Source organism: Schistocerca serialis, chromosome 4 (genome assembly GCF_023864345.2).
Source record: "Schistocerca serialis cubense isolate TAMUIC-IGC-003099 chromosome 4, iqSchSeri2.2, whole genome shotgun sequence".
NCBI lineage: Eukaryota > Metazoa > Arthropoda > Insecta > Orthoptera > Acrididae > Schistocerca > Schistocerca serialis.
The window spans coordinates 741,788,873-741,815,211 of record NC_064641.1 but is presented as its reverse complement, the minus strand read 5'-3'; the positions used below and the strand labels follow the sequence as shown (position 1 = coordinate 741,815,211).

Genomic DNA, 26,339 nt, shown 5'->3' with positions numbered 1-26,339 from the left:
TGTCGGACAGCAAATACTATAGGTGAATACAATGTTTGTTGTGCTATACATGTCATGGAATTGGCATCACTGTTTCTTCAGTGAGTTGTCATGGACCATGGGATTAAGTTTCTTGTCGATTAGCAGAAGTTGGCTCAGCCAGACTGCTCCAAGCCAAGTGCGTTTTCCTCATGACCAGCTGTAGCCGAGGATCGGCAGTCTTTTTTACAGGAGATTTTTCTTAAATTTTCCATCGGTGAATGTAGATGAGCTCCTGTAATTCTATGAACAAATTTTGTTTCTACTGTTGGGATACTTCTTAGTTACAAGCAGGAAACAAAATACAATGAAAAGTAATGCTTTTACATATTTCTCATTTCTCATGACTTAGTGTTGAAATGCAGGCTGTATTGCAATAAGGGCTTTCAGATAAATTTTTGGATTGATGCTGTCACACAGTTTACGCACTCATTGATCTCAATGTTGTGCAGCTTTTTTTTGATATGGAGTATAGTGTAATAAAATGTGCTTTGCAGACAAATATTAAACACATATCACCTTAAGCCAACTATAAACAAACAATGGTTAACTTTCTGAAGCTGAATTGGTTTTGAGTTCAGATCGTTTTAGAAAATTTGATCACAGCTATTTCAGTAATTTGTTTCCAGCTTTGCTCATCTGCTGTTGTTAATCACTATCCAATATGGTTGTAGTGATTCCATCTGATTCCTGTTAGCATCAGTGTGAATAAATTTATGTGAATGTAAGCAGTCACCCATGACCTACAGCACTACACTTGTGGATGGCACAAGCATACAGACACCCACTACTGTTCTATTTATTTATTTATTTTTCCCATAGCCGACTATTTCTGCCTGATGTTACGAAAGACATCGACAACAAAACACAGAGATTTCACTGCATCACACAAAACTTTAACTGATAAATAACAGGTGTAGAAGGCTCATTACGACTGATAATCAAGTAAATGAATAGAGCACGGCTTCTCTGTAAATAAAACTTGGGTATGACTGGGTATCATGTCCTGACACTATGGATATAATCTTTCATTTTGCATAGTGCACATAGGAATTAGCTAAATTATAACAACAATATATTTTTCACACTGAAACATGATGTAAATACACTACATATTTTTTAATACCATAAGTTTTTAGAGAGTTTTATGAAACTTGTCTTTGAATATTGTTCTGCAACTGTTATACAGTTTGCATTCAGCAAGATGATTTAATATACTGTGTTTTGCACATTCCTCATCATCCTGCCTGTGAAATATTTCAAGTGGAAATTCATGTAATTAAAGATCCTAAACTTACATTTCTCCTATAAATAAATTGTACAAAACAAGACTCAATGCCTTTGCTGAACTTAGTAGTTGGAGCTGTGAGTCCAACTGAAAAATCACACAAACTGCCAGTTACATAACTTTTGCATTCACTACAAGTTGTTGCTCACTGTAAATGCACTAAATTATGTAATGATCTGGAAACCCAAAAATCTGAAGTCCAACAAAGCTTGAAAATAAATAATTCCCTCTTCTTTTGAAGGTTGTTCATACAAGTAAATGTACCCTTACATCTGAAACAACCATGCTACTAGATGCATTTCTATGCTAAAACACAAACTAAGTTGACACACTGTGAAGACGCTTCTGGGAGAGACTGCAAATCATAAATGCCTTTACAGTCACTCCCACCAGCCACAACACTGAGTGTGTATTAGCCAGTAAAACATGAATGAATCACTGTTCAGAAGGAAGCTCTTTCTGAGACGAAGAAAGGTACTCTTCAGCCTCATTAGTACTCCTTTCTTCATCCACTGGGGCTGAAGACCTCACTGTTTGGTCCCCTCCCCCAAATAAACCAACCAATTTTCTTCCAGAGAGGAGTGATTTCAACATTTCCAGAGCTCTCCAACAGCTGATGTTCATCGTCTTCCTTTCCAACATGTAATTGTTCAGTAACAGTATCTGATGTGTCTTCCTCACAGTTTGAAGTGCCAGAAGGCTTCATAAGTGTGTTAATAGTATTTGTCAAGAACAAGCACCTTTGTGTTCTTGCTGGTGGACTCCAGTTGTAGCCACCTTTCTGATGGCACACTTTATGGTATCTTGATTCACATGCTAGTCAGAAAAAATGTAATGCTAATGGTTTGTTCTTTTACAAAAAACTGAGCAATAGCTTTAGCTGTCTATATCCTGTAATTCATGGTGGTGGTGTGTTTTTGTGTGTCTTCTTGTCAACTTTATGGATTGTACTTAAAATTTTCTTTTGCCCTTTCTGTTGTTTCCATTACTGCTGGGCATTGTTCTGATAACGCACACCAACATGGTTTGGTGAAAAATGCTGTCCTGATATTCAAAATGTCAAGTTGTTCATGAATTCTGCGAAACAAGCTGTGTTCTCTGCTATATCACTCTGCACTTCTTTAATTGCCATAAAAGTTCTGACAGCTGGAGCAACAAAGGAGCTGAGGACCTAAAGTGCTACTTTTACATTCATTTTCAGGTATTTGCTAACAGAATTCTTTAATTACAAGCTTTGTTGGACTTCAGATATTTAGGTTTCCAGATCATTAAATAATTTATTGCAAATTTGCAGTGAGCAACAACTTAGTAGCGAATTCAAAACTGCAATGATTACAGCCGTGCAGAGTGGCTGTGTGGTCTGAGGTGTCATGTCATGGATTGCGCGGCCCCTCCTGCTGTAGGTTCGAGTCCTCCCACGGGCATGGGCGTGTGTGCTGTTCTTAGCATAAGTTAGTTTAAGTAGTGTGTAAGTCTACAGACTGATGACCTTAGCAGTTTGGTCCATTAGGAATTCACACACATTTGAACAGTTTTTGCAATGTATATAAGTGTCAGCATGATGAAATTCTCATACTGTTGCATTCCCTTCTATTCACTACTGAGTAAATGCTCATGCAACAGACACTAAGTGATACAAAAGAATGGCAGAAAGCACAGGTTGCTCACTTATGCCTGGTTTCCACCTCAGCAAATAAAAATGACTGAGAATTCCCTCTGTTGTAACTGATGGGTGAGCAGGAGAAAACATTTTTTCATGTTCAATATGCATTCGTTAGTGTTCACTCGTGTTGTCAGTCTTTTATTGAAGCATTAAAGGAAGCTTGTGTCCTTTCTGCTTCTTCACTAGTAGCTGCTTTCTATGCAAACTGCTTTATGTTTCTAAATGTCAAGTAATACTATGCTTTTAAATTTCCTCTTCAAATGTAGCGAGGAGCGTCATCAACTGACATGTATAAAGTTTTGGAATAACACTATAGAAGTCAGGGGCTATGATCCAGTTTTAAGTGCACTAACTCTACACATTTCACGAATATTTAGAAATTTAGAAACCTTCAGTCTTTTTTTACTTACTCCATTTTGAATGTTTTATGAAAAACAGTGGATAAAATACTCCTGTCTCAACATCAGAGATTTAAATTGTAGCTATAATTAGTGTTGTTATCATGTGAAACATGAAGATTTTTACAGGAAAAATGATGATGATAATAATAACAATAATAATAATAATAACACACAGTGTTAATAGTGTTGGCACACTATACTCATTCTCCCATATTCTCTTCCTTTCCCTCCAGTGATTTCATTTAAAAATGGTATCATATTGTTCCTGTGCAAGAAGCACAATTACCACATTATATCAATATCTATGACTGATTCAATTTAGACAGGATTGGGTGCTTAGGGCTCTTTATTAGTTTTTAATCGTCAGTAATATTTTTATTTAGCTGAATTCAGAATCAGCTTCCATAACCTTTCCTTATGTTTAACGGAAACTCTGAACATTTTTAGTACAGGATTTGTCTGTCTGCTCGTTCAACAGTTGATGTACTCGCAGGCACTCAGCACAACAACTCCATCCACTGCGGTGCTATCTCAGAAAGAATTGTTCTTCTTCACAGATGCCGGACAGTGGCAATTACTTGAAGCTGATTATGCTCAGGCACAGTTGCCAAATATTTCATTCAATGAAATGCCATCTAGTCGCTGGTGCTACAAATAAGAATGTAACACTGTTGCCACCTGGTGGCCATTTCCTAAAGAGCGTTGCCTGCTAGAGCAAGCAGACAGTCAATCTGTTTCTTATGTGATCTCGGGTGATGGTGACCTGACAGCTGAGACTAGCTGCTTCAACACACACTCAGCCTGGCAGGTCAGCCAATATTTATTCATGCCAAAGTGAATTTGTTATAGTGTCACAGCTGCAGAAGTTGTGTATGGCACATGTAAAGTACCGATTTACTCGAATCTAAGCCGCACTTTTTTCCCGGTTTTTGTAATCCAAAAAACTGCCTGCGGCTTAGAATCGAGTGCGAAGTAAGCGGAAGTTCTGAAAAATGTTGGTAGGTGTTGCCACAACTAACTTCTGCCGTCAAATATATGTCGCGCTACACAGGTGTGCTTTGCAGGCACAAAGATAAATACTGGCGCCAAAACCTCTGCGTCAGTAAATAAGTTAAAAGGGACAAGAATGTAAACATTATGCCATGTATTCTTTTGTGTTTGCTGCTATTTCATTTAAATCCTGTCTGCCTAATAAACTAGGAAACTAGAACAGCAAACGCGGATGAATATACGTATCATGTCATGTTTATATTCGTATTATTCTTATGGTGAATAGTGATACAGTCAGAAACTAAGCACGGCAACTGACTAGATTTTTAAATCTAAGATGACCCTAATTTCTGTCCAGAATGTAATGTACTAAAGAGTCGTCTCTACAGATTTTCAAATGGAGAAAAATTTTCGCTAAACTCTCTTTCAGAACATCTTCTATCATATGCAGTCTATTATTTGGTTCTTGTTTATCATTATCAAAGAAGCAAGACTCTCGCCATTGTTTCGCTTATGAGACAATTCGTCTATTTTTTTTTTTTTAATTGTAAGCCGCAGTAGCGCGCACAAAAGCAAGCCTTGCCGCAAGCGGCGACAGGTCGTAAACACGCATTATCAGAATGTAACAAACAATGCATGACACAGTACAATAATGCATTTTCAGCTTGGAGTGACATAAACACCTGTAACAAAGAGAACGGCACTTATCAGATCAAAGCAAAATAAGCAATCGATTCAAACCAGACGAAGCACGCGAAAAAGGAAGGGTACCCGTATAAATACGGACGGAGCGCCTGACACATAGCAATGGCTACCTGGTAAAGCTTAACTGTTAAGCTTACGACTCGAACCAAACTACTGTATCTGTATCTTCATCCATTCGACCTCAATTGTGTTTCACGTTACAATGGACCAACTGTTTTTCGATTTGGAGGGGCGGTCTAAAACTTTTCTCTCACCTTGAATTTTGAGTCTCAAATTTCAGGAGCGGCTTAGATTCGGGAAAATTTTAGTTCCTTGATTTCGAGTCTCATTTTTCGGGTGCGGCTTAGATTCGAGTGCGACTTAGATTCGAGTAAATACGATATCCCTGGTTTCAGTAGCCATCAGGGCACTGACTGGCAGACAGATGGTGGCACGCAGAGAATGCCATGGTGCAATGTGGTGTCAGCCTATTGCCATAAAGGGCTTACTTATGGCACAGATACCATCTAGCTGGGCTCGTGTCATTACTTTATGCTATGTTCCATATACATGCTTTCCATAAAGATTTTTCCTGAAATTTAAGTTTCACATAAAATAATTGCTCTTTCTCGAAATGCTTCCTTTTTCTTTCTTTCTTTTCTTTTTCTTTTCTTTCTTTTCTATTGCCAGTGTACGTTTTGTATCTTCTTTTCTTCAGATGTTATCTGTTATTTTGATGTCCAAATAGCAAAGCTCATCTACTGCATTTTGTTTTTTCCTTGTGTTGATGTTCATTTTAGAACTTAATTTCAAGACAACATCTGTACCATTCAAATTATCTTCCATGTTGTTTGTCATTTGTGATAGACTCACAGTGTAACTGGTAAATATTATAGTTTTTATGAGGGACAGACAGTAAGTAATGCAACTGTTTTTTTTTTTTTTTTTTTTTTTTCCCTGAGATGAGATTGGTTTTATTCAGGATGCCAGTACACCATATTATTCCCCCTCCTTTCACATCATAACTCTATTTTTTACACTACCTTACTGGGAGGGCTTGATGCCCGCATAATACTAGTCTGCTGGTTGATGTCAGAGCTGTCTTGCTGCATCAGTAACCTCACTATCATCCATGTACTGCTTCCTTGTGAAGTGCATTTTTCATTTGAGCAAACAGATGGAAGCTGGAAGGTGCAAGATCCGGGCTGTAGGATAGATGAATAAGAACAGTCCAATGATGTTTCGTGAGCTCCTCTCAGCTGTCCAGACTAGTTTGAGAACCTTGCATTGTCATTGAAAAGGAGAAGTTCATTTGCATTCTGGTGGCGATTAACACACTGAAGTAATGTCTTCAATTTCCTGAGGGTGTGTACGGCTGTCTGCCATGTGGGAGATCGGACAGGTTATCGTGACCTCATCGTGATGATGACAGGTGCCTCACCCATCATACTCTTGTTCACTGCCAGATTTCTGTAGACATTCTGCAAGCACCATGAGCATCTGTGATGCTCTGGTTTACCACAAAAAGAAACTGAATGACAGCTCTCTGCTTGAAGTGCACCTCCATTACAGATGCCATTTTGAAGGTTACATATAGTGCTGCCACCTATCAGAACTTCATGAAATTATAGGGGCTGAAGTGAGATTATAACACTATGTCTCTCAAGAAATTCCACATTTTTTCAATCAAATGTGACCAAGAAAAAAACATATGTTTCATTACTCATCTTAAATACCCATTGTATTTCTTATCCCATAACTTTAATTCCTATTCCAAATTTCTCCTTGGCTTCCTTCACTTCATGCTCTGTGTACAAATTGAATAGCATGGGGGATTGGCAGCAACCCCCACGCCCTCTCTCCCTCTCTCTCTCTCTCTCTCTCTCTCATTGCTGTCTATGTTTCATCGTCATTGACTCTTACAACTTTAGTCTGGTTCCTGTACAAGTTGTAAATAACTTTTCACTCACTGTATTTTTTTGCCAATAACATTTGAATTTCAAAGAGCAGCTTCCAGCGAACACTGTTTAAGCCTTTTTCTAAATCTACATATTCTATACATTTAGCTTTGCCTTTCTTCTAAATCATGATCAACCACAATTTGCCAAAGTTCAAGTGGGCTGGGTGTGATCCACAGCTCAATGTCTCTCAGCTTCGCACTCGGTACAGTGCAGCATTTCATTTAGTATTGCAATGCGACATTATTTGGTTGACACAACTCTCTTCAGTTAGAATCATGTTGTCAGTGTGATGAATATCTTCACAAGGATTATAGCTCATAACTCTGTCCGCATTATAATTGTACAATATCCATGTATCTGAGTAACAGAAAAGAAAAAAAGAAAGAAAAAAAAACTTTGACTCTTTCTCCATCCCAGAGACTCCTCTCCAAGGGATCCACAGAAAATGATAAATGTAATGTAATGTTAACTCTTCACTATTTGTTTGTGGTATGAAGGACATCTAGTGATCTGTCATCACAATCCTTTAAAAATGATATTTTGACTAAAGTTCAGTCTTGATCACACCATTTATGTTTCAATGACATAGGTAACCGGTTTCGGTTATTTTTACATAACCATCATCAGACCCATGGCTCCCTTAGGATGGTAGGCGGAGCTCTCCTCAGCTGCTACGAAGTCAACTGCTGACACTTGCTGTTGGTGCAGCATTGAAATCTGCAGCAATTTGCGGTAGGGTTGCACTTCTGTCATGTTGAATGATTCTCTTCAGTCATTGTCATTCCCTTTCTTGCAGGATCTTTCTCCAGCCACTGCGAGATTTGACATTTTACTGGATTTCTGGTATTCACGGTACACTCGTGAAATGGTCATATGGGAAAATCCCCAATTCATCACTATCTTGGAGATGCAGGTCCCGTCACTCATGTGCTGACTATAACACCATGTTCACACTCACTTAAATCTTGATTACCTGTCATTGTAGCAGCAGTAACCAGTCTAACAACTGCACCAGACACTTGTTGTCTTCTACAGGCATTGTCAACCACAGCATTGTATTTGAATATGCATGCCTATACCAGTTTCTTTGGCACTTCGATGTACATATGCACACATATATACATACTCCGCCTCGTTAAAGGATTCGCTCAAAAACAAGTGAAGTTTAATTTTTTTGTGTGTGTTTGCCTATTGACAACTTGATGCTTCTACTATTGTGACTTATCACCTATACTCCTGAATTATTTACATTCTACCAGAACTTTTCTTGCCGTACAAGATGCAGTCAAATGAAAAATGAGACAGTTGCAAAAAAAGTTAAGTAAACTATTATCCAAATGTAATCATGATAATTGTTAATATAGTATCCCACTGAGACAAATGGCCAATGCCTTCATGGAAAAATGTTTTTGGTTGCCTACAGAACCACAATTTTGCCCACATATGCACCTCTTCATCTGAAGCAAATCAGCGGCCACAAATGTCTTTCTTCAGGGCTCCAAAAGTATGGAAATCGCCTAGGGAGAGAATGTGTGAGGTATTCCCAGTAAAACTTCTGCATCTTAGTTAAAACAGTTTTGGCAGAATTGGATGGTCTTTGGCTACAAGTCTGTGAAGCTTTCCACCTCATGATTTGTTAGCATATAGGACTTTCATGATTATGTCATCTGAAGTGGTGAAAAGAACTGACGAGTCAGGGAATTTCTTTATTGATAATTCTGTGTGTGTTTGGACTTGTCACATATGTAAATTTTCAAAAGATGACACACTATCTGTATTTGTCAGGGGTCATGGGATTTGTATGATGTCTAGTTGGTTGGTAAAATGACACTGAATAATAGTATTTAAGTGCAGCACATCTGTAAGTGGTGTGGTAGTACTGAGATAGGGTAGTAACTCTTTATAATTGTTGTATCTCATTTCTGATTAAGTGGTTTAACAATAACAAATTTAAGTTAGTCTAAAAAAAATATCAATATGAACAGATATATTGCATAAATAACTTTATAATATAAAGGTAAGATAGATATTGCTACTTACTGTAAAGATGACATGATGAGTTGCAGAAAGGCACGACAAAAACACACTTACACACTTAGCTTCCAGCCAAAGCCTTCATTAGAAAACCTCTGCTCTGAACGGTAGGGGATGGTGGTCATGTATGCATGAGGTGTGCTGGTTGTATGAATGAATCTGTGTGTGTTTCCTTTTCTGATGAAGGCTTTGGCTGAAAGCAAAGTGCCTAAGTGTGTTTTTGTTGTTCCTGTCTGCAACTTAACATGTCATCTTTATGGTAAATAGCACTCTATCTTTCCCTTACATTGTTGAGATCCCAACCTGAAGTTTCTATCATTTAACTTCGTAACACATTAAATAATGCATGGGTAAACAGAGTAAAACAAGAACTCATGTTTTGCTCAACGTACAACCCTCAAGATACATTAGTTGTTCAAGAAAACATACTGAGTATTTCTGAAGAAAATTGCCCAAAGGTGTGGAAACTACCAAGATAGACCAATATAATAATGCTTTTGTCTTGTGCTGGGAAAGCGCGCACACACACACACACACACACACACACACACACACACACATATGTTTATTTTTACACACGCTTAAGCATACACATGTGTGTGCGTGTCTGTGTCTTTTATTAGATCACACGAAGGGCATTATCAAATAACTTAATGACTATTTCTATATTGTTTATATGCTTGTTGGCCTTCAACATCTCAACTATACATTGAGTGTTTATCTCCTTCTTGCATTATTTGTATTCTGTTTAAGACTTTCAATTACTGTAATAATGTTTCTTAGTGCCTTCTTACTGTTTCTTATCTTTGCACATATCTTTGTATATCTTCAAAATTAGTCCAACATTCACTTTTCTATGCTTTCAGATTGGTACAACCTGACCACATGTTCTACAGTGGCCCTGTGGTAGGGGAATCTGCTATACGTTATCACGATGAAGTAGGTTCACGTGTTTTACACTTGTACAAAGTTTACAATGAAGGTCCCTGGCGAGTAGCACAAGTTGATGTGCTTGTGGATTGGCCAATACAAGTAGCCAATGATAAGCCACAAGGAAAGTGGTTACTCTATCTCATAGAACCTCCATCCGTTGAAGGTAGGATTATTCATATAATTTGTAGTATGTTAACTATTTTTTAGAAACTGAAACCCTGAAAGTGATTTAAGCATAGTATTAAAAAATGCTACTAGTTAACAACAATATGGAAAGGATCAATTTCTGTTCACCATATAGATGAGGTCTTAAGTCACAGACAGGCACAATGAAAAAGAATGCTAGAAAAATTGAGCATTCAGACTATGTCCATGAGAAATGCAAATCTCTCATACATTCACACAAGCACAAATCCAACACACATGTCCACCTAGCCGTCCTGTCCTGTCCCTACCATATCCCTGTATGTTCAGACAGGCAACCCTGCCATTTTCCCCCCACTCCTAACCCGATATCCCACTCTGTTCCGCAGTGGTTAACACACTGGACTCGCAGTCTGGAGGACGACGGTTCAATCCCATCTCCGGCCATCCTGATTTACGTTTTCCGTGATTTCCCTAAATCGTTTCAGGCGAATGCCGAGATGGTTCCTTTGAAAGGGCACGGCCGATTTCCTTCCCAATCCTTCCCTAACCCGAGCTTGCGCTCCGTCTCTAATGACCTCGTTGTCGACGGGACGTTAAACACTAACCACCACCACCACCACCACCACTCCGTTCCTGCCCCAATGCCTCTTTCATATCCCCACTACACAATGCAGTTAGATTGCTGCTCACCTCAGACACAATTGCAGTCGGGCATTAAAACCTTGTAATGGCAGTGGCCATGTGTGTGTGACTAGTGAATGTGTGTGTGTGTTTTCCACTTCTGATGAAGGATGTAGCTGGAAAGCTGAATTTTCATTGTTCCTGTCTGAGCCTCAGTGCCACATCTGTGTAGTAAGTAGCAAACTGTCTCTTTTTTCCATGTTGTTGTTGTTATTCCATCATGTGCTTTCCATTGTTTGATTTCTGCTATTTAACTATTCATGGTTATTTTTAATCAATGGGAAGGTAAGAATACTCCAATTTATTTTATAGTGCACATATTTTGAATAGAGATGCATCTTGCTACATATTTTTGTTAAAAGGTTGTCATTTATAACAGTTTTAATTACTAAAAGTGACTGTAGAACTGTGCAGTACATTTGAAACTTGAGGCTACAATTGACAGAAACTCACAAATTATTTACATGAGCTGCACAAAATCAAAGCAAGAGAGTAAGGAATAAAATCAGAAAACATACCTACATTTTGATGTAGTTCTACTTTTCATTGAACTAGATTGCCCTCATTATTACAATTGTTTGCTCATTGCTGTTCGTAACCTAAAACTACCAATTCAGGGATTAGCACACAATCAAGAAGAGCAGTGTTGTTTCTTATAAGGCTAATCAGATTTAATTTTCTATTGTTTCTTTATTCAAAGAAGGTGATTGCCAGGATCCTTCCTTTGAAAAGGACACAAACACTTTCCTTCCCAGTCCTTGTCTTATTCAGACTGACATTCCATCTCTTTTGACTTTGTCTTTGATGTCCAGCACCACGATTACCATCATCATCATCATCTTCTTCTTTTTCTCCTCCTCCTCCTCCTCCTCCTCCTAATCTCTTTTTTATCTCCAAATATAAGCAGCTCATATACTTCTTCTTGTTCTCTTCCTCCTCCTCCTAATGTCTTTTTTAACTCCAGATATAAGCAACTCATATACTATTTCGTAAGAGCTTTATCCTTTTTGGTCTCAGTCATGCAGCTGAAATTACATTTTGAGTAGCTAGCAACTTTTTAGTTTCGTTTACCGCAATCTTTATATCTTCTAAACTTTGATTTTGATCTGCATACGAAACTCGGATACCTTTCTCCTTATTAATTCTTATTTAATTTGATATACACTCCTGGAAATGGAAAAAAGAACACATTGACACCGGTGTGTCAGACCCACCATACTTGCTCCGGACACTGCGAGAGGGCTGTACAAGCAATGATCACACGCACGGCACAGCGGACACACCAGGAACCGCGGTGTTGGCCGTCGAATGGCGCTAGCTGCGCAGCATTTGTGCACCGCCGCCGTCAGTGTCAGCCTGTTTGCCGTGGCATACGGAGCTCCATCGCAGTCTTTAACACTGGTAGCATGCCGCGACAGCGTGGACGTGAACCGTATGTGCAGTTGATGGACTTTGAGCGAGGGCGTATAGTGGGCATGCGGGAGGCCGGGTGGACGTACCGCCGAATTGCTCAACACGTGGGGCGTGAGGTCTCCACAGTACATCGATGTTGTCGCCAGTGGTCAGCGGAAGGTGCACGTGCCCGTCGACCTGGGACTGGACCGCAGCGACGCACGGATGCACGCCAAGACCGTAGGATCCTACGCAGTGCCGTAGGGTACCGCACCGCCACTTCCCAGCAAATTAGGGACACTGTTGCTCCTGGGGTATCGGCGAGGACCATTCGCAACCGTCTCCATGAAGCTGGGCTACGGTCCCGCACACCGTTAGGCCGTCTTCCGCTCACGCCCCAACATCGTGCAGCCCGCCTCCAGTGGTGTCGCGACAGGCGTGAATGGAGGGACGAATGGAGACGTGTCATCTTCAGCGATGAGAGTCGCTTCTGCCTTGGTGCCAATGATGGTCGTATGCGTGTTTGGCGCCGTGCAGGTGAGCGCCACAATCAGGACTGCATACGACCGAGGCACACAGGGCCAACACCCGGCATCATGGTGTGGGGAGCGATCTCCTACACTGGCCGTACACCACTGGTGATCGTCGAGGGGACACTGAATAGTGCACGGTACATCCAAACTGCCATCGAACCCATCGTTCTACCATTCCTAGACCAGCAAGGTAACTTGCTGTTCCAACAGGACAATGCACGTCCGCATGTATCCCGTGCCACCCAACGTGCTCTAGAAGGTGTAAGTCAACTACCCTGGCCAGCAAGATCTCCGGATCTGTCCCCCATTGAGCATGTTTGGGACTGGATGAAGCGTCGTCTCACGCGGTCTGCACGTCCAGCACCAACGCTGGTCCAACTGAGGCGCCAGGTGGAAATGGCATGGCAAGCCGTTCCACAGGACTACATCCAGCATCTCTACGATCATCTCCATGGGAGAATAGCAGCCTGCATTGCTGCGAAAGGTGGATATACACTGTACTAGTGCCGACATTGTGCATGCTCTGTTGCCTGTGTCTATGTGCCTGTGGTTCTGTCAGTGTGATCATGTGATGTATCTGACCCCAGGAATGTGTCAATAAAGTTTCCCCTTCCTGGGACAATGAATTCACGGTGTTCTTATTTCAATTTCCAGGAGTGTATTTGCCAGACCACTACAATTCAGATACATTCCTCTAATCTGCACCTTTGGAGTAAGTCTCAAAATCTTTAGTATTCTACCTATGTAGAAACTACAAAGGGCAGTCAAATGAAAATGAGACAGATGGAAAAAAAGAAAGTAAATTGTTTGTTATTCCAAAAGTAATTGCCATAACCATTAATGCTTTTACCCCACTGTGAGACAAGATGACCACATTCTAGGAAAGATGTTTGTGGTTGCCTGTAGAACCATGATTGTACCCAGGGATGCACCTCTCCCACATCCACACCGGCTGTTCAAAGCATCCTCCTACAGGCCAACTGCAAATTAGAACAGCATGCCACCCTCCACGTCAAAAAACTATCCAATCTCCTGGTTTCCCACGTCCAGAAAGGCAACTCACTCACCCTTCACAACCTTTCCAGCAAACCTCAACCTCCTCTCATTGCACACAAACCCAGTCTCTCCCATCTACTCAATCTCCCACTTCCAGCTCCACTCCCTCCAAAACCTCAAAATTCCAATCAACACAATCTGGAACCACAACACCCTAATTCAGTAGTTAACCTTTCCTCCAAACCTCTCTCCCAATCCGAAACCTCTGACCTATCCAAAGGCCTCACCTTCAGCCCCATTCCCAGATTCAACCAAACAGCCCTCGTCAAAGATTTACTGTCCTACTCTCGTACTCTCTGCTGGAAATATTACTTTGTCACATAGAAAAATGATCCTACTCCTACTCCTAATGATCCAACTTCCTAAGACACTATCCAAATTGAACCCTGCCTGGAACAGTTCCGTCCTCCATCACAGCCGGACCCACCTCCTCTTCCTCAAAATCACCCTCTTCAAACCTTCCAGGAATTTCTGACTTCCAGCCTTGCCTCTCAATCCTTCTTAAAAAACCTTAATCCTACTCCCAACATCACCACTGCTGAAGCCCAGGCTATCCGTGATCTGAAGGCTGACCGATCCATCGTCATTCTTCCGGCGGACAAGGGTTCCACTACCGTGGTACTTGATCGTCGGGAGTATGTGGCTGAGGGACTGTGTCAGCTTTTAGACAACACCACATACAAAGTTTGCCTGATGTCCAGGCGGAGCTTCAAGGAATCCTCAGAACCTTAGGCCCCCTACAAAACCTTTCACCTGACTCCATCAACCTCCTGACCCCACCGACACCCCGCACCCCTACCTTCTACCTTCTTCCTAAAATTCACAAACCCAATCATCCCGGCCGCCCCATTGTAGCTGGTTACCAAGCCCCCACAGAACGTATCTCTGCCTACGTAGATCAACACCTTCAACCCATTACATGCAATGTCCCATCCTTCATCAAAGACACCAACCACTTTCTCGAACGCCTGGAATCCTTACCCAATCTGTTACCCCTGGAAACCATCCTTGTAACCATTGATGCCACTTCCTTATACACAAATATTCCGCACGTCCAGGGCCTCGCTGCGATGGAGCACTTCCTTTCATGCCGATCACCTGCCACCCTACCTAAAACCTCTTTCCTCATTACCTTAGCCAGCTTCATCCTGATCCACAACTTCTTCACTTTTGAAGGCCAGACATACCAACAATTAAAGGGAACAGCCATGGGTACCAGGATGGCTCCCTGGTCCGCCAACCTATTCATGGGTCGCTTAGAGGAAGCCTTCTTGGTTACCCAGGCCTGCCAACCCAAAGTTTGGTACAGATTTATTGACTACATCTGAATGATCTGGACTCACAGTGAAGAAGAACTCCAGAATTTCCTCTCCAACCTCAACTCCTTTGGTTCCATCAGATTCACCTGGTCCTACTCCAAATCCCATGCCACTTTCCTTGATGTTGACCTCCATCTGTCCAATGGCCAGCTTCACACGTCTGTCCACATCAAACCCACCAACAAGCAACAGTACCTCCATTATGGCAGCTGCCACCCATTCCACGTCAAACGGTCCCTTCCCTACAGCCTAGGTCTTCGTGGCAAACGAATCTGCTCCAGTCCGGAATCCCTGAACCATTACACCAACAACCTGATAACAGCTTTCGCATCCCGCAACTACCCTCCCGACCTGGTACAGAAGCAAATAACCAGAGCCACTTCCTCATCCCCTCAAACCCAGAACCTCTCACAGAAGAACCACAAGAGTGCCCCACTTGTGACAGGATACTTTCCGGGACTGGATCAGACTCTGAATGTGGCTCTCCAGCAGGGATACTACTTCCTCAAATCCTGCCCTGAAATGAGATCCATCCTTCATGAAATCCTCTCCACTCCACCAAGAGTGTCTTTCCGCTGTCCACCTAACCTTCGTAACCTCGTAGTTCATCCCTATGAAATCCCCAAACCACCTTCCCTACCCTCTGGCTCCTACCCTTGTAACCGCCCCCGTTGTAAAACCTGTCCCATGCACCCTCCCACCACCACCTACTCCAGTCCTGTAACTCGGAAGGTGTACACGATCAAAGGCAGAGCCACGTGTGAAAGCACCCACGTGATTTACCAACTGACTTGCCTACACTGTGACACATTCTATGTGGGAATGACAAGCAACAAACTGTCCATTCGCATGAATGGTCACAGGCAGACAGTGTTTGTTGGTAATGAGGATCACCCTGTGGCTAAAGATGCCTTGGTGCACAGCCAGCACATCTTGGCACAGTGTTACACCGTCCGGATTATCTGGACACTTCCCAGTAACACCAACCTATCCGAACTCCAGAGATGGGAACTTGCCCTTCAATATATCCTCTCTTCCCGCTATCCACCAGGCCTCAATCTCCGCTAATTTCAAGTTGCCGCCACTCATGCCTCACCTGTCATTCAACAACATCTTTGCCTCTGCACTTCCGCCTCAACTGACATCTCTGCCCAAACTCTTTGCCTTTGAATATGTCTGCTTGTGTCTGTATATGTGTGGATGGATATGTGTGTGTGTGCGAGTGTATACCCGTCCTTTTTTCCACCTAAGGTGAGTCTTTCCGCTCCCGGGATTGGAATGACTCCTTACCCTCTCCCTTAAAACCCACATCCTCTCCTTCCCTCTTTCCTGACGAAGCAACCGTTGGTTGCGAAAGCTTGAATTTTGTGTATGTTAGTGTTTGTTTGTGTGTCTATCAACCTGCCAGCACTTTCTTTTGGTAAGTCACATCATCTTTGTTTATTTATATATATAAACAAAGATGATGAGACTTACCAAACAAAAGCGCTGGCGGGTCGATAGACACACAAACAAACACAAACATACACACAAAATTCAAGCTTTCACAACAAACGGTTGCTTCATCAGGAAAGAGGGAAGGAGAGGGAAAGACGAATGGATGTGTGTGTGTGTGTGTGTGTGTGTGTGTGTGTGTGTGTGTGTGTGTGTGTGTGTGTGTGTGTCTATATATATATATATATATATATATATATATATATATATATATATATATATATATATATATATATATATATAAAAATAAACATTCCACATGGAAAAAATATATCTAAAAACAAAGATGATGTGACTTACCAAACGAAAGCGCTGGCACGTCGATAGACACACAAACATACACACAAAATTCTAGCTTTCGCAACCAACGGTTGCTTCGTCAGGAAAGAGGGAAGGAGAGGGAAAGACGAAAGGATGTGGGTTTTAAGGGAGAGTTATCATTATATCTCCTCTAATTATGTACTTGGGGTAGTATATCACTGTAGTGCAACAACACCAAGTGTCCATGCTAACATGTCTCTTTGTGAAGTAATAATACTGGTAAATTTCTACAAAGGGAGGAAAAATTCCTTGTGAATTAAACTGATGGAAAAAAGAAGGATCTCACTAAAAGGATTACAGAATATGGAAAGAGACAGAATAGAACTGGTACCCATTGCGTGAAGAAAGAAATGATATAAAGATCAGGAATGTTGAGATCTAAGATGAAAAGATGACAGCTCCAAAGTCAGATACCCTTCCTTCTTACCACTCCCCCGCCCCAATCCATGCACACATGCGTGTGCCCAGACACACACACACACACACACACACAGAAAAGTCTAGAACTCTTCCAAAGGGGGTGGGGTGGGGGAGTGGGGGGAATATTAGTAGTCAGTTGTACAGAATAGACACCACGAGTTTGAATAAAAACACTCAAGCTTTTGACAGCTGTCTTCACCATTGGCATCAGGGCTAGCACAGCGTTCTGCTTATTCTGCAATAGTAGCATCTGGAACACTTGTCAGGAGGCAAGAATGACAGTTTAAAATGTGACACCAACCCCTCGCACCACCTGACGTCACTCGGTCTCACAGAAGGATGGAGCTGCCCATCTTTCCTCCCATGCGTGTGTCGTCGTGATCCTCTCTGGAAGGTTCCAGATGCTGCTACTGCATCTATAGAAGCAGAATACCATGCTAGCTCCGGCAGTCAGTGATTTTAACTTATGAAGAAGAAGAAGAGGATGATGATGAGGATGATGATGATGATGATGAGGATGATGATGATGATTATGATGATAATGACAGAGACAGTTATCAAAAGCATGAGAGTTTTGTTCAAAGTGATGTGACTTTTAAACTAAGAATATTTTTTTGATGCATACCACCATGAAAGACTCAGAGGTCACTACCAATTTTGCCCCACAGGTGCCGAAAAGTGATCTCAAGATCCTGCTCTTTCTGATCAATGGTGATTACCTTTTCATCAGAGAGATATGTTTGTTTAAAAAAGAGTTAATGAATTCTGTTATGCAGCCTTCATTTTATGATTTACTTGTACATCATCTCAATATAACATGGATGAAATGTATGTAAAGCACATCATATCTGCATCTGTTTATAATATTTTTTGTGCCTCCTTCTGCACCTCATTGCCCATTTTTATTCTAACCCAGGGCAACAAGTCAGTAGTTTATATAGATGATTATGAAGAACGTAAGCCAACCACATCTTCATTAATAATCTATAAGTTTGTGGAATACAATCAAGTTACGATGTAATTAAATTCTTTGTCACTGTCCAAATTCTACACAAAATCTAATTTTTTTTTAAGTATCCTTATGACATACAAATTAGGTCAGGATAGATGATTAGCTCACAAAAAGAAAAAAGATGTTAAAAAAGTCATGAATTGCTTTTGCAATATTTATTGACATTATAACTGACAATTACTTCTGTAAATAATCATTAATAAGCTATGTGACATTACATCATCATGAGTTTTGTAAGTGATATAAGTGATCCTCAGTGATCCTCAGTGTTTCTACTAGCATAATCATTACCATTTAATACACACACATCGAAAAAAATGTAGCATCACCCCGGTTCCCACAACTCCTGAAAATAGATGTTGACTGTGGGTATTGTATCACACACACAGTCCCGTCCCTTTGACTGTTCAGAGATGTCACCAAATCCACCCAAAGTTGTAAACAACCATACATGAGCAGTACCTATTAGACGGAGGAGATCCGACAGCGAACTGGTTCCATTCATTCCACCAGGAAGGGGGACATGGCTCATGTTGTATGTAGTTCAACAGTGACTAGATGGTCAACACTGTGGTTCAATTGCGTCCGCATTGTTACTTTGTGCCAGGAAGGGCCCTCAACAAGGGAAGTGTCCAAGTGTCTTGAAGTGAACCAAACCAATGTTGTTTGGGCATGGAGGAGATACAGAGAGACAAGGGCTACTACTGCAGTGGATGACCACTACCTATGGATTATGGCTTGGAGGAAGCCTGACAGCAACACTACTATGTTGAGTAATGCTTGTCGTGCAGCCACAGGACATCATTTTGTGACTCAAACTGTGCGCAATAATCAGCATGATGCATAACTTCACTCCCGACATCCGCAGTGAGGTCCATCTTTGCAACCATGGCACCGTGCAGCGCAATACAGATGGGCCCAACAACATGCCGAATAGGCCGCTCAGGATTGGCATCACGTTCTCTTCACCAATGAGTGTCACATATTCCTTCAACCAGACAATTGTTGGCGACGTGTTTGGAGGCAACCTGGTCAGACTGAACGCCTTAGACACGCTGTCCAGCGAGTGCAGCAAGATAGAGATTCCCTGATGTTTTGGGGAGGCATTATGTGGGGCGACGTACGCCAATGGTGGCCATGGAAGGGGCCACAATGGCTGTATGATACGTGAATGCCATCCTCCGACCGTTAGTGCAACCATATCGACAGCATTTTGGTGAGGCATTCGTCTTCATCGTGCACGTGTTGTAAATGACTTCCTTCAGGATAACGGCATCACTCGACTAGAGTGGCTAGCATGTTATCTAGACATGAACCCTATTGCACATGCCTAGGATACATTGAAAACAACTGTTTATGGATGACGTGACCCACCAACCACTCTGAGGGATCTACGCCGAATCGCCATTGAGGAGTGGGACAATCTGGACCAACAGTGCCTTGATCAACTTCTAGATAGTATGCCACGACAAATACAGGCATGCACCAATGCGAGAGGACGTACTACTGGGTATTAGAGGTACTGGTGTGTGCAGCTATCTGGACCACCACCTCTAAAGGTCTAGCTGTATGGTGGTACAACATGCAATGTGTGGTTTTCACGAGCAATAAAAAGGGTGGGAATGATGTTTATGGTGATCTCTATTCCAATTTTCTGTACACATTGCAGAACTCTTGGAACCGAGATGATGCAAAACTTTTTTGGATGTGTGTATATCATCTCCAATCATCAAAGGTAGTGAAATATTGAAAGAATCTTATGAAGTGTCTTAAACAAACTACATGACCTTCCATTTTCATGGATAGTATAATAGAGAACTATTTAGATCAAAAATTTATGTAACATATGTGTTCTTAGACCATAAGTTGCATAAGTGTCCTCAAATCATTGTAAGTAGTATAAAATGAGTAATTTTTATAAAAAATAAATAAAAATCATCACCAACATCTGAGATATCTATATACTAAGATAGTATATAGGTAAGGCACACCGGCCACTTGACCATCTTCTTCTTCTGTGCAAATGCACAAACAGTGCCTGGACTCTTACGGGAATCGGCAACGTGCCGCGAGTAATGAGTATAATGGGCAGGGGCACTAGGAATATAGTGCGGGACAATACGTTGAGAATGTGGGTTTCACGGGATGTGTGCCAGAGATAAGTCCCTGCAGTCGCACTATCCTCTGTGTCCTCGGTGGCTCAGCTGGATAGAGTGTCTACCATGTAAGCAGGAGATCCCGGGTTCGAGCCCTGGTCAAGGCACACATTTTCATCTGTCCCCGTTGACGTATGTCAACACCTGTAAGCAGCTAAGGGTTTTCATTTCATTGTAATTTCATTTAAACCTGAGATATCATTTCCTCACAAGTATCATATGTGACATTAATCTGTCATAGTGCAAGAACAAATGAAATATGTAAAGGACAATAAATGCCATACATAACATTATTTAATCACAGATAGCCCAAAAGTGATTGCAATATTCAGAATACCATAAAACACTTAGCATTATTTAATCACAAGTAGCTCAGTGGTGAATGTCATATCCAAAGGATCATAAATCCTGTATGTAATATTATTTAATCACTTGTATCTCAACTATGATTGAAATATGCAAGTGACCATAAGTGTCAAATGCAATGTTACTTAATTACAGATACTTGAAAGGATCATAAATGCCATATTTGTTCTTCTCTTGTATGGGGTATTAAGTACACCACCATTGAAAAATATACATATCACTATTCTTATGGTTTAACAAGAGATGTATCATTTTCTGCTCCTATGTTAAAGTGACCCAAGCCCTTTTTAATCATTGTGTATTCAGTTTTTAGTCCTTTTACAGTTGCCGAGATGACTGCTTGCACAGATTCTAGCTTTGTATCTTATAGTGGAAAGTATTTGTAACTGCAGACTGTTGAACATCCACAGATCTGTGTCTCATGCAACAAAATATTCATATGTACTGGGACACTGGTGAACACTTCCAAAGTTCTGAACTTTGACCTAGTTTGTCAAACAAAGATTGGGTAAAAGTCATAGCTGTAGTCACTAAAAGGTATAGTCAACAAAAACACAAAATTACAGCTATTCAGCAAGGATTATGTGTAATGAAAGATGGCGAATAATGCCTGTGAGAGAGGATTATTTCTTTGTTTTAGCTGAAGCATGTGACCAGTTAAAATATTCTCTCAGTGCTGATGTTATAGTGTCATGGCCTCAGCATAATGAAGAAGGATAGTAAAAGAAAATGTCTGTTTTTAAAGGGGATAGAATACTTCACTTAATGTTAACACTAAGTTATTAGTACACAGTCTTATGTAAACATCACACATCAGATAAATAGACATCAAATGCCACTGGGCAACAAAAATCCAAACATTTCTACAGTGCCAACAAAAATCTGTCGCATAAGTGTCCCATCAGTTCAGCTGATGTGGAGTGTTAAAATTGAATAACTTTTCCCAAACTGATTGCACACATCATCTGATGAAAGAGATGTGTCGACAGATAATGTAATATTTTGCTGACTCTATTGTTCAAATAAATCGTTGACTCACACCTATAAGGCTACAAAAATACAACTTAACATTGCAGTTACTTGTAAATTTTTATTCTGCTCAGACACTTTAACCTGATTATTTTGTCTGAGATTTGTTTAGGTATTTAATTAAATTCTTATCAGTGAAATATGTAATCCATTTTAAATCCTTATTTATTGTTTAAACTGTTCATTGACCTCATTTTTCAGTACGTCACACTGTTGTGAAATAAGCATTAAATATCAGAAAAATTGTTTTAGCATCTCTGAAAACTGAATCCTGGAATTACAGATTTGTAATCTGACACTTGGGCACTGAGGTACACACAGAATAATGTAGCATTTTGCTACTGTTGACATTTTTAAAAAGAAAGATGACAGTTTGATGTCTGGGAGCTAAACAGTAGTAAACAATGTGGAGTTAGCACATACCAGAGTAATTATGTAGTTACCTACTAATATTTATTACTACACAGTTTGCATTGTGCATTGATTTAGGAATGAACATTTTGAATATAATGGACAGAGTTTCCCGGAAGAATAAAAGCCCCTACTTAATTTGATTGTATTTGCATTTGTTAACTTCTTCTACACAAGCATTAAGTTTCTTTTGAAGTGCCTGTTGCCAGTGAAGCAAGTGAATAGAACATTCTGTTAACAATAATAATAATAATAATAATAAGCTGTACTGCTATATAAAGTCAAGATGATGCAACCAAAAATCTCAAAAGTTCTTGACCAAATTACTTCAAATTTTTACACAATACTCTAATAACTAATTGGGTGGACATGATATATATTTATATGTATAATATATACAGGAGAAACATTGTTAGCAAACATCTCGAAAAGTTCTTGTCTGATTTACTTAAAATTTTTTACATAATACTCATAAACATTTGAACAGACAAAGACTAATTTTTTTTAATATACAGGGTGTTTTTATTAATGTTTAAAAATCCCCTAAGTGACAATAAGACAAGTAATTTAATGTAAGACACAGGGCCACAAATGTTGGTAAATACCCCAAAAGCGGGTGACAGATGTTGAACATGTGACATCAGCAGATGATGTACCTTGCAACATGTGCAGCAGTGGAGCCTGTCAGACTGTCACACCTGATCATTCCAACCCAGGTCAAGTATTTTGTGAATGTTGTAACTTGTTGTAACTTCTATCTTTATAACAGATTACATTTACAAACGGTGTTTGGAAACAGAGTAGCCTAGCAGAGCAATGTGTGGCACTGCCTCCTGCTGGCAAAGGTAGGATTGACAAGCCCAATTCCTGCATGTGTGGCAAGGCAAGTCATCTGGCGGTGTCACATGTTCAACATTTCTCGGCCACTTTTAGGGTATTTTGCAACATCTGTGGCCCCCAAGTCTCTTAATAATAAATTACTTATCTCAGCATCATCTATGTTGCTTTAGGGGTTTTTAAACGATAATAAGAATTACCCTATATATAAAAGGGAAACATTGTTAGCAAAAATGTCGAAAAGTTCTTGAGTGATTTACTTGATATTTTTACTAGGTTTTATATATTTTTTAAAAACAATGTACAGGTGTTTTATTAAAACTGTCTATGAGAAAGAAAATGCTGCAGTGTGAAAATGTGTGGTTTCATTTCCTTTCTCATAGTCAGTTGTAACTTCTATAGCAATGTGCCGTGTTATTTTCTTTTTCTCAGTCGTTTTTAAGAGAAACCAGGAAAGCTTTATTTATGGTTTGTTCGCTTATGGTTGGAATACTATCATGGAATCTGAATTGTCCAAAAGTTTGTAATCCTACCAGTTTTCAAATTAATACTATGTAAAATACTGTCATTGAAGCTACTATCCTCACAGATTTAGCAGTTGGAGAGATCTCTCTGATACCCCATGTACCAAGAGTGCCAACCAATTTGCTCTTTAATTTAAGCATCTTCAATTCTCAATCGAGATTTTGTTTGCTATGACAATAAACAAGGCTCAAGGTCAAAGAGAGAGGGAAAGAGGATATGGACAGGGAAGGGAGAGAGGGGAGGAAATGGGTAGAGAGAAAACAAAGGAGGGTATAGACAGAGACAGGGAAAAAGGAGATAGAGGGCAAGGGGGGAGGAGGAGATGGACATGGAGTGGGAAGAGGAAGTGATGGATTGGGGGGGGGGGGGAGCAAGAGAAGAGGAGAAAATGGACAAAGAGAGGGAGGAGGAAGAGATGTCAGAGGAAGGGGGGAGAAGGAGGAGAAGGAGATTAGGACGTACATCCGATTACCATACATATTCAGCAAATGCGAAGCATAGCCTAGTTCCCCAGTAATAAAACATGTTCAGCTTTGAAATAAGTGAGTACAGCTCCTAAAAGCACATAATAGTGTCTGATCATTTTCCAGGGGTTCCAGAATTTCACTCATTCATTCATTAATTCACTATATTCTGTAGATAGCACCATGGTGGTGGAACTTAAAGGAACTTTTACATTAACAACATAATTTGCACCAAGATAACTGTATAGTTATCACATAGTTTTGACTTACGCAATCTGTCATAGGTAATTTTGAACATTATGAATATATAATGCAAACTTTAGATAATGCAGTAATGGAAACTCAAGTAACCATTCAATTAACTGTATGGAACACATTCTTTTAATGCCAAAGGTACATGGAAATTCTGTTGTTAAAATTGCTAGTATTATTATTATTATTATTATTATTGTTGTTGTTGTTGTTATTATTTCAGCAATTGGTGGAGGACAGTGCTACATGGAACCAGAACAAGTTAACCCTTTAGGGCTTGTCCAGAGACCAGGTGTTGATGAGACACCACTGGAGGCTCTTATTATGATATCAGACAATGAAGCCAATGCATCTGCCAGTACACGGAGAAAGCGTGATACTGAAATGGTTATCCGCGCAGAACTTCAAACTGATAAGGATGGAAGACAGAGACAAATAGTAACTATGGTCAGTGTAAAACAATTAGTCTGCTTCTTTCTCAGTCACTTACATCTTTTTGCTTTGGTTTCTTCTGCTGATGGAATTGCCTAAAATTCTGAAACCTAAGGATTTAAATTGTGTTTTTATTCATTTGTATGTGGTGTTTTCTTTCACTTGCCTTCCCATAATGGAGAAAGCTGAAATTATTGCCACATTTAAGAGCAAGTGCTCACTTATTCATAACATTCCCATTGTAGTTTTAAAGAGCCCATGAACTCCACTTTAAGTCAAATCAGGGCATCTGGAGCAGCTGACATTGCATCAGAATTACTAAATCTTTGGGAGAACCAACCATGTCAAAACTGTCCCACTTGGAGTATGTGGACATATGCCATAAACTAAGCATACTTTTTTGTGTGTGAACAAAACCATCTAGATTGCTTAACATATTTATTTAGTACACAGTTTTTATGCTTCCATCATCATATACAAATAAGACTTGGAACTTGCAAAACAATGTTCAGTGTATATATTAAAAGCATGTGCCTAATCTGGAAATCAACTAACAACTTCCTCTCAGACTTTAGAGGGAATGCAATAATCCCAGTACCAAAGAAGACACTGGCAGGAATATGAAATGTTCCCTGCAACTGTTAATAATATTCTGCAAGATATCATATTAAGCAATATTATTGACCATTTGTGAATGAGATTGAATGTTGTGAAAGATGTTTATTTATTTATTTATTTACACATCAAGTTCCTGAGGACGAAATTGTGGAGCAAATCTCCAAGGCCATGGAACATGTCAGTACATGAAACTACAACATAAAAGTAATAATAGATAAAAATAAAATGTTCCTGAACCTGAAAAATGTCAAGCCATAATTTTAAGTAAACACAATCAACAATACAATAAGAATCAACTTAATTTTTCAAGGAACTCCTCGACAGAATAGAAGTAATGACCCATGAGGAAACTCTTCAGTTTAGATTTGAAAGTGCTGGATTACTAGGATTTTAGAATTCTTGTGGTAGCTTATTGAAAGTGGATGTAGCAGTATACTGCACACCTTTCTCTACAAGACTTAAGAAAGTCCGATCCAAATGCAGGTTTGATTTCTGCCGAGTATTAACTGAGTGAAAGCTGCTTACTCTTGGAAATAAACTAATACTGTTAACAAGAAATAACAGTAAGGAATATATATATTGAGAGGCCAATGTCAAAATACCCAGACTCGTGAACAGGGGTTGACAAGAGGTTCGCAAACTTACACCACTTATTGCCCAAACCACCCATTTCTGAGTTAAAAATATCCTTTTAGAGTTGGAAGAGTTACCCCAAAATATAATACCATACAACATAAGCGAATGAAAATAAGCAAAGTAGACTAATTTTCATGTCGAATGATCACTCACTTCAGATACCATCCGAATAGTAAAAATGGCAGCATTAAGTCTTTGAACAAGTTCCTGAATGCGGATTTTCCATGACAGTTTACTATCTATCTGAATACCTAGAAATTTGAACT

At 40.1% G+C, this 26,339-nt stretch overlaps 1 protein-coding gene across 4 annotated transcripts in view; it reads left to right on the top strand.

Moving 5' to 3' along the window:
* LOC126473263 (integrin alpha-PS1) overlaps positions 1 to 26,339 on the top strand; it is a 595,899-nt gene that overhangs the window by 540,143 nt on the left and 29,417 nt on the right. For all 4 annotated transcript variants that reach the window (XM_050100213.1, XM_050100212.1, XM_050100211.1 and 1 more), the window contains 2 exons: positions 9,906 to 10,135; positions 24,611 to 24,834. In XM_050100213.1, the coding sequence (XP_049956170.1) occupies positions 9,906 to 10,135; positions 24,611 to 24,834 (454 nt within the window). The remainder of the gene's footprint in view (positions 1 to 9,905; positions 10,136 to 24,610; positions 24,835 to 26,339) is intronic.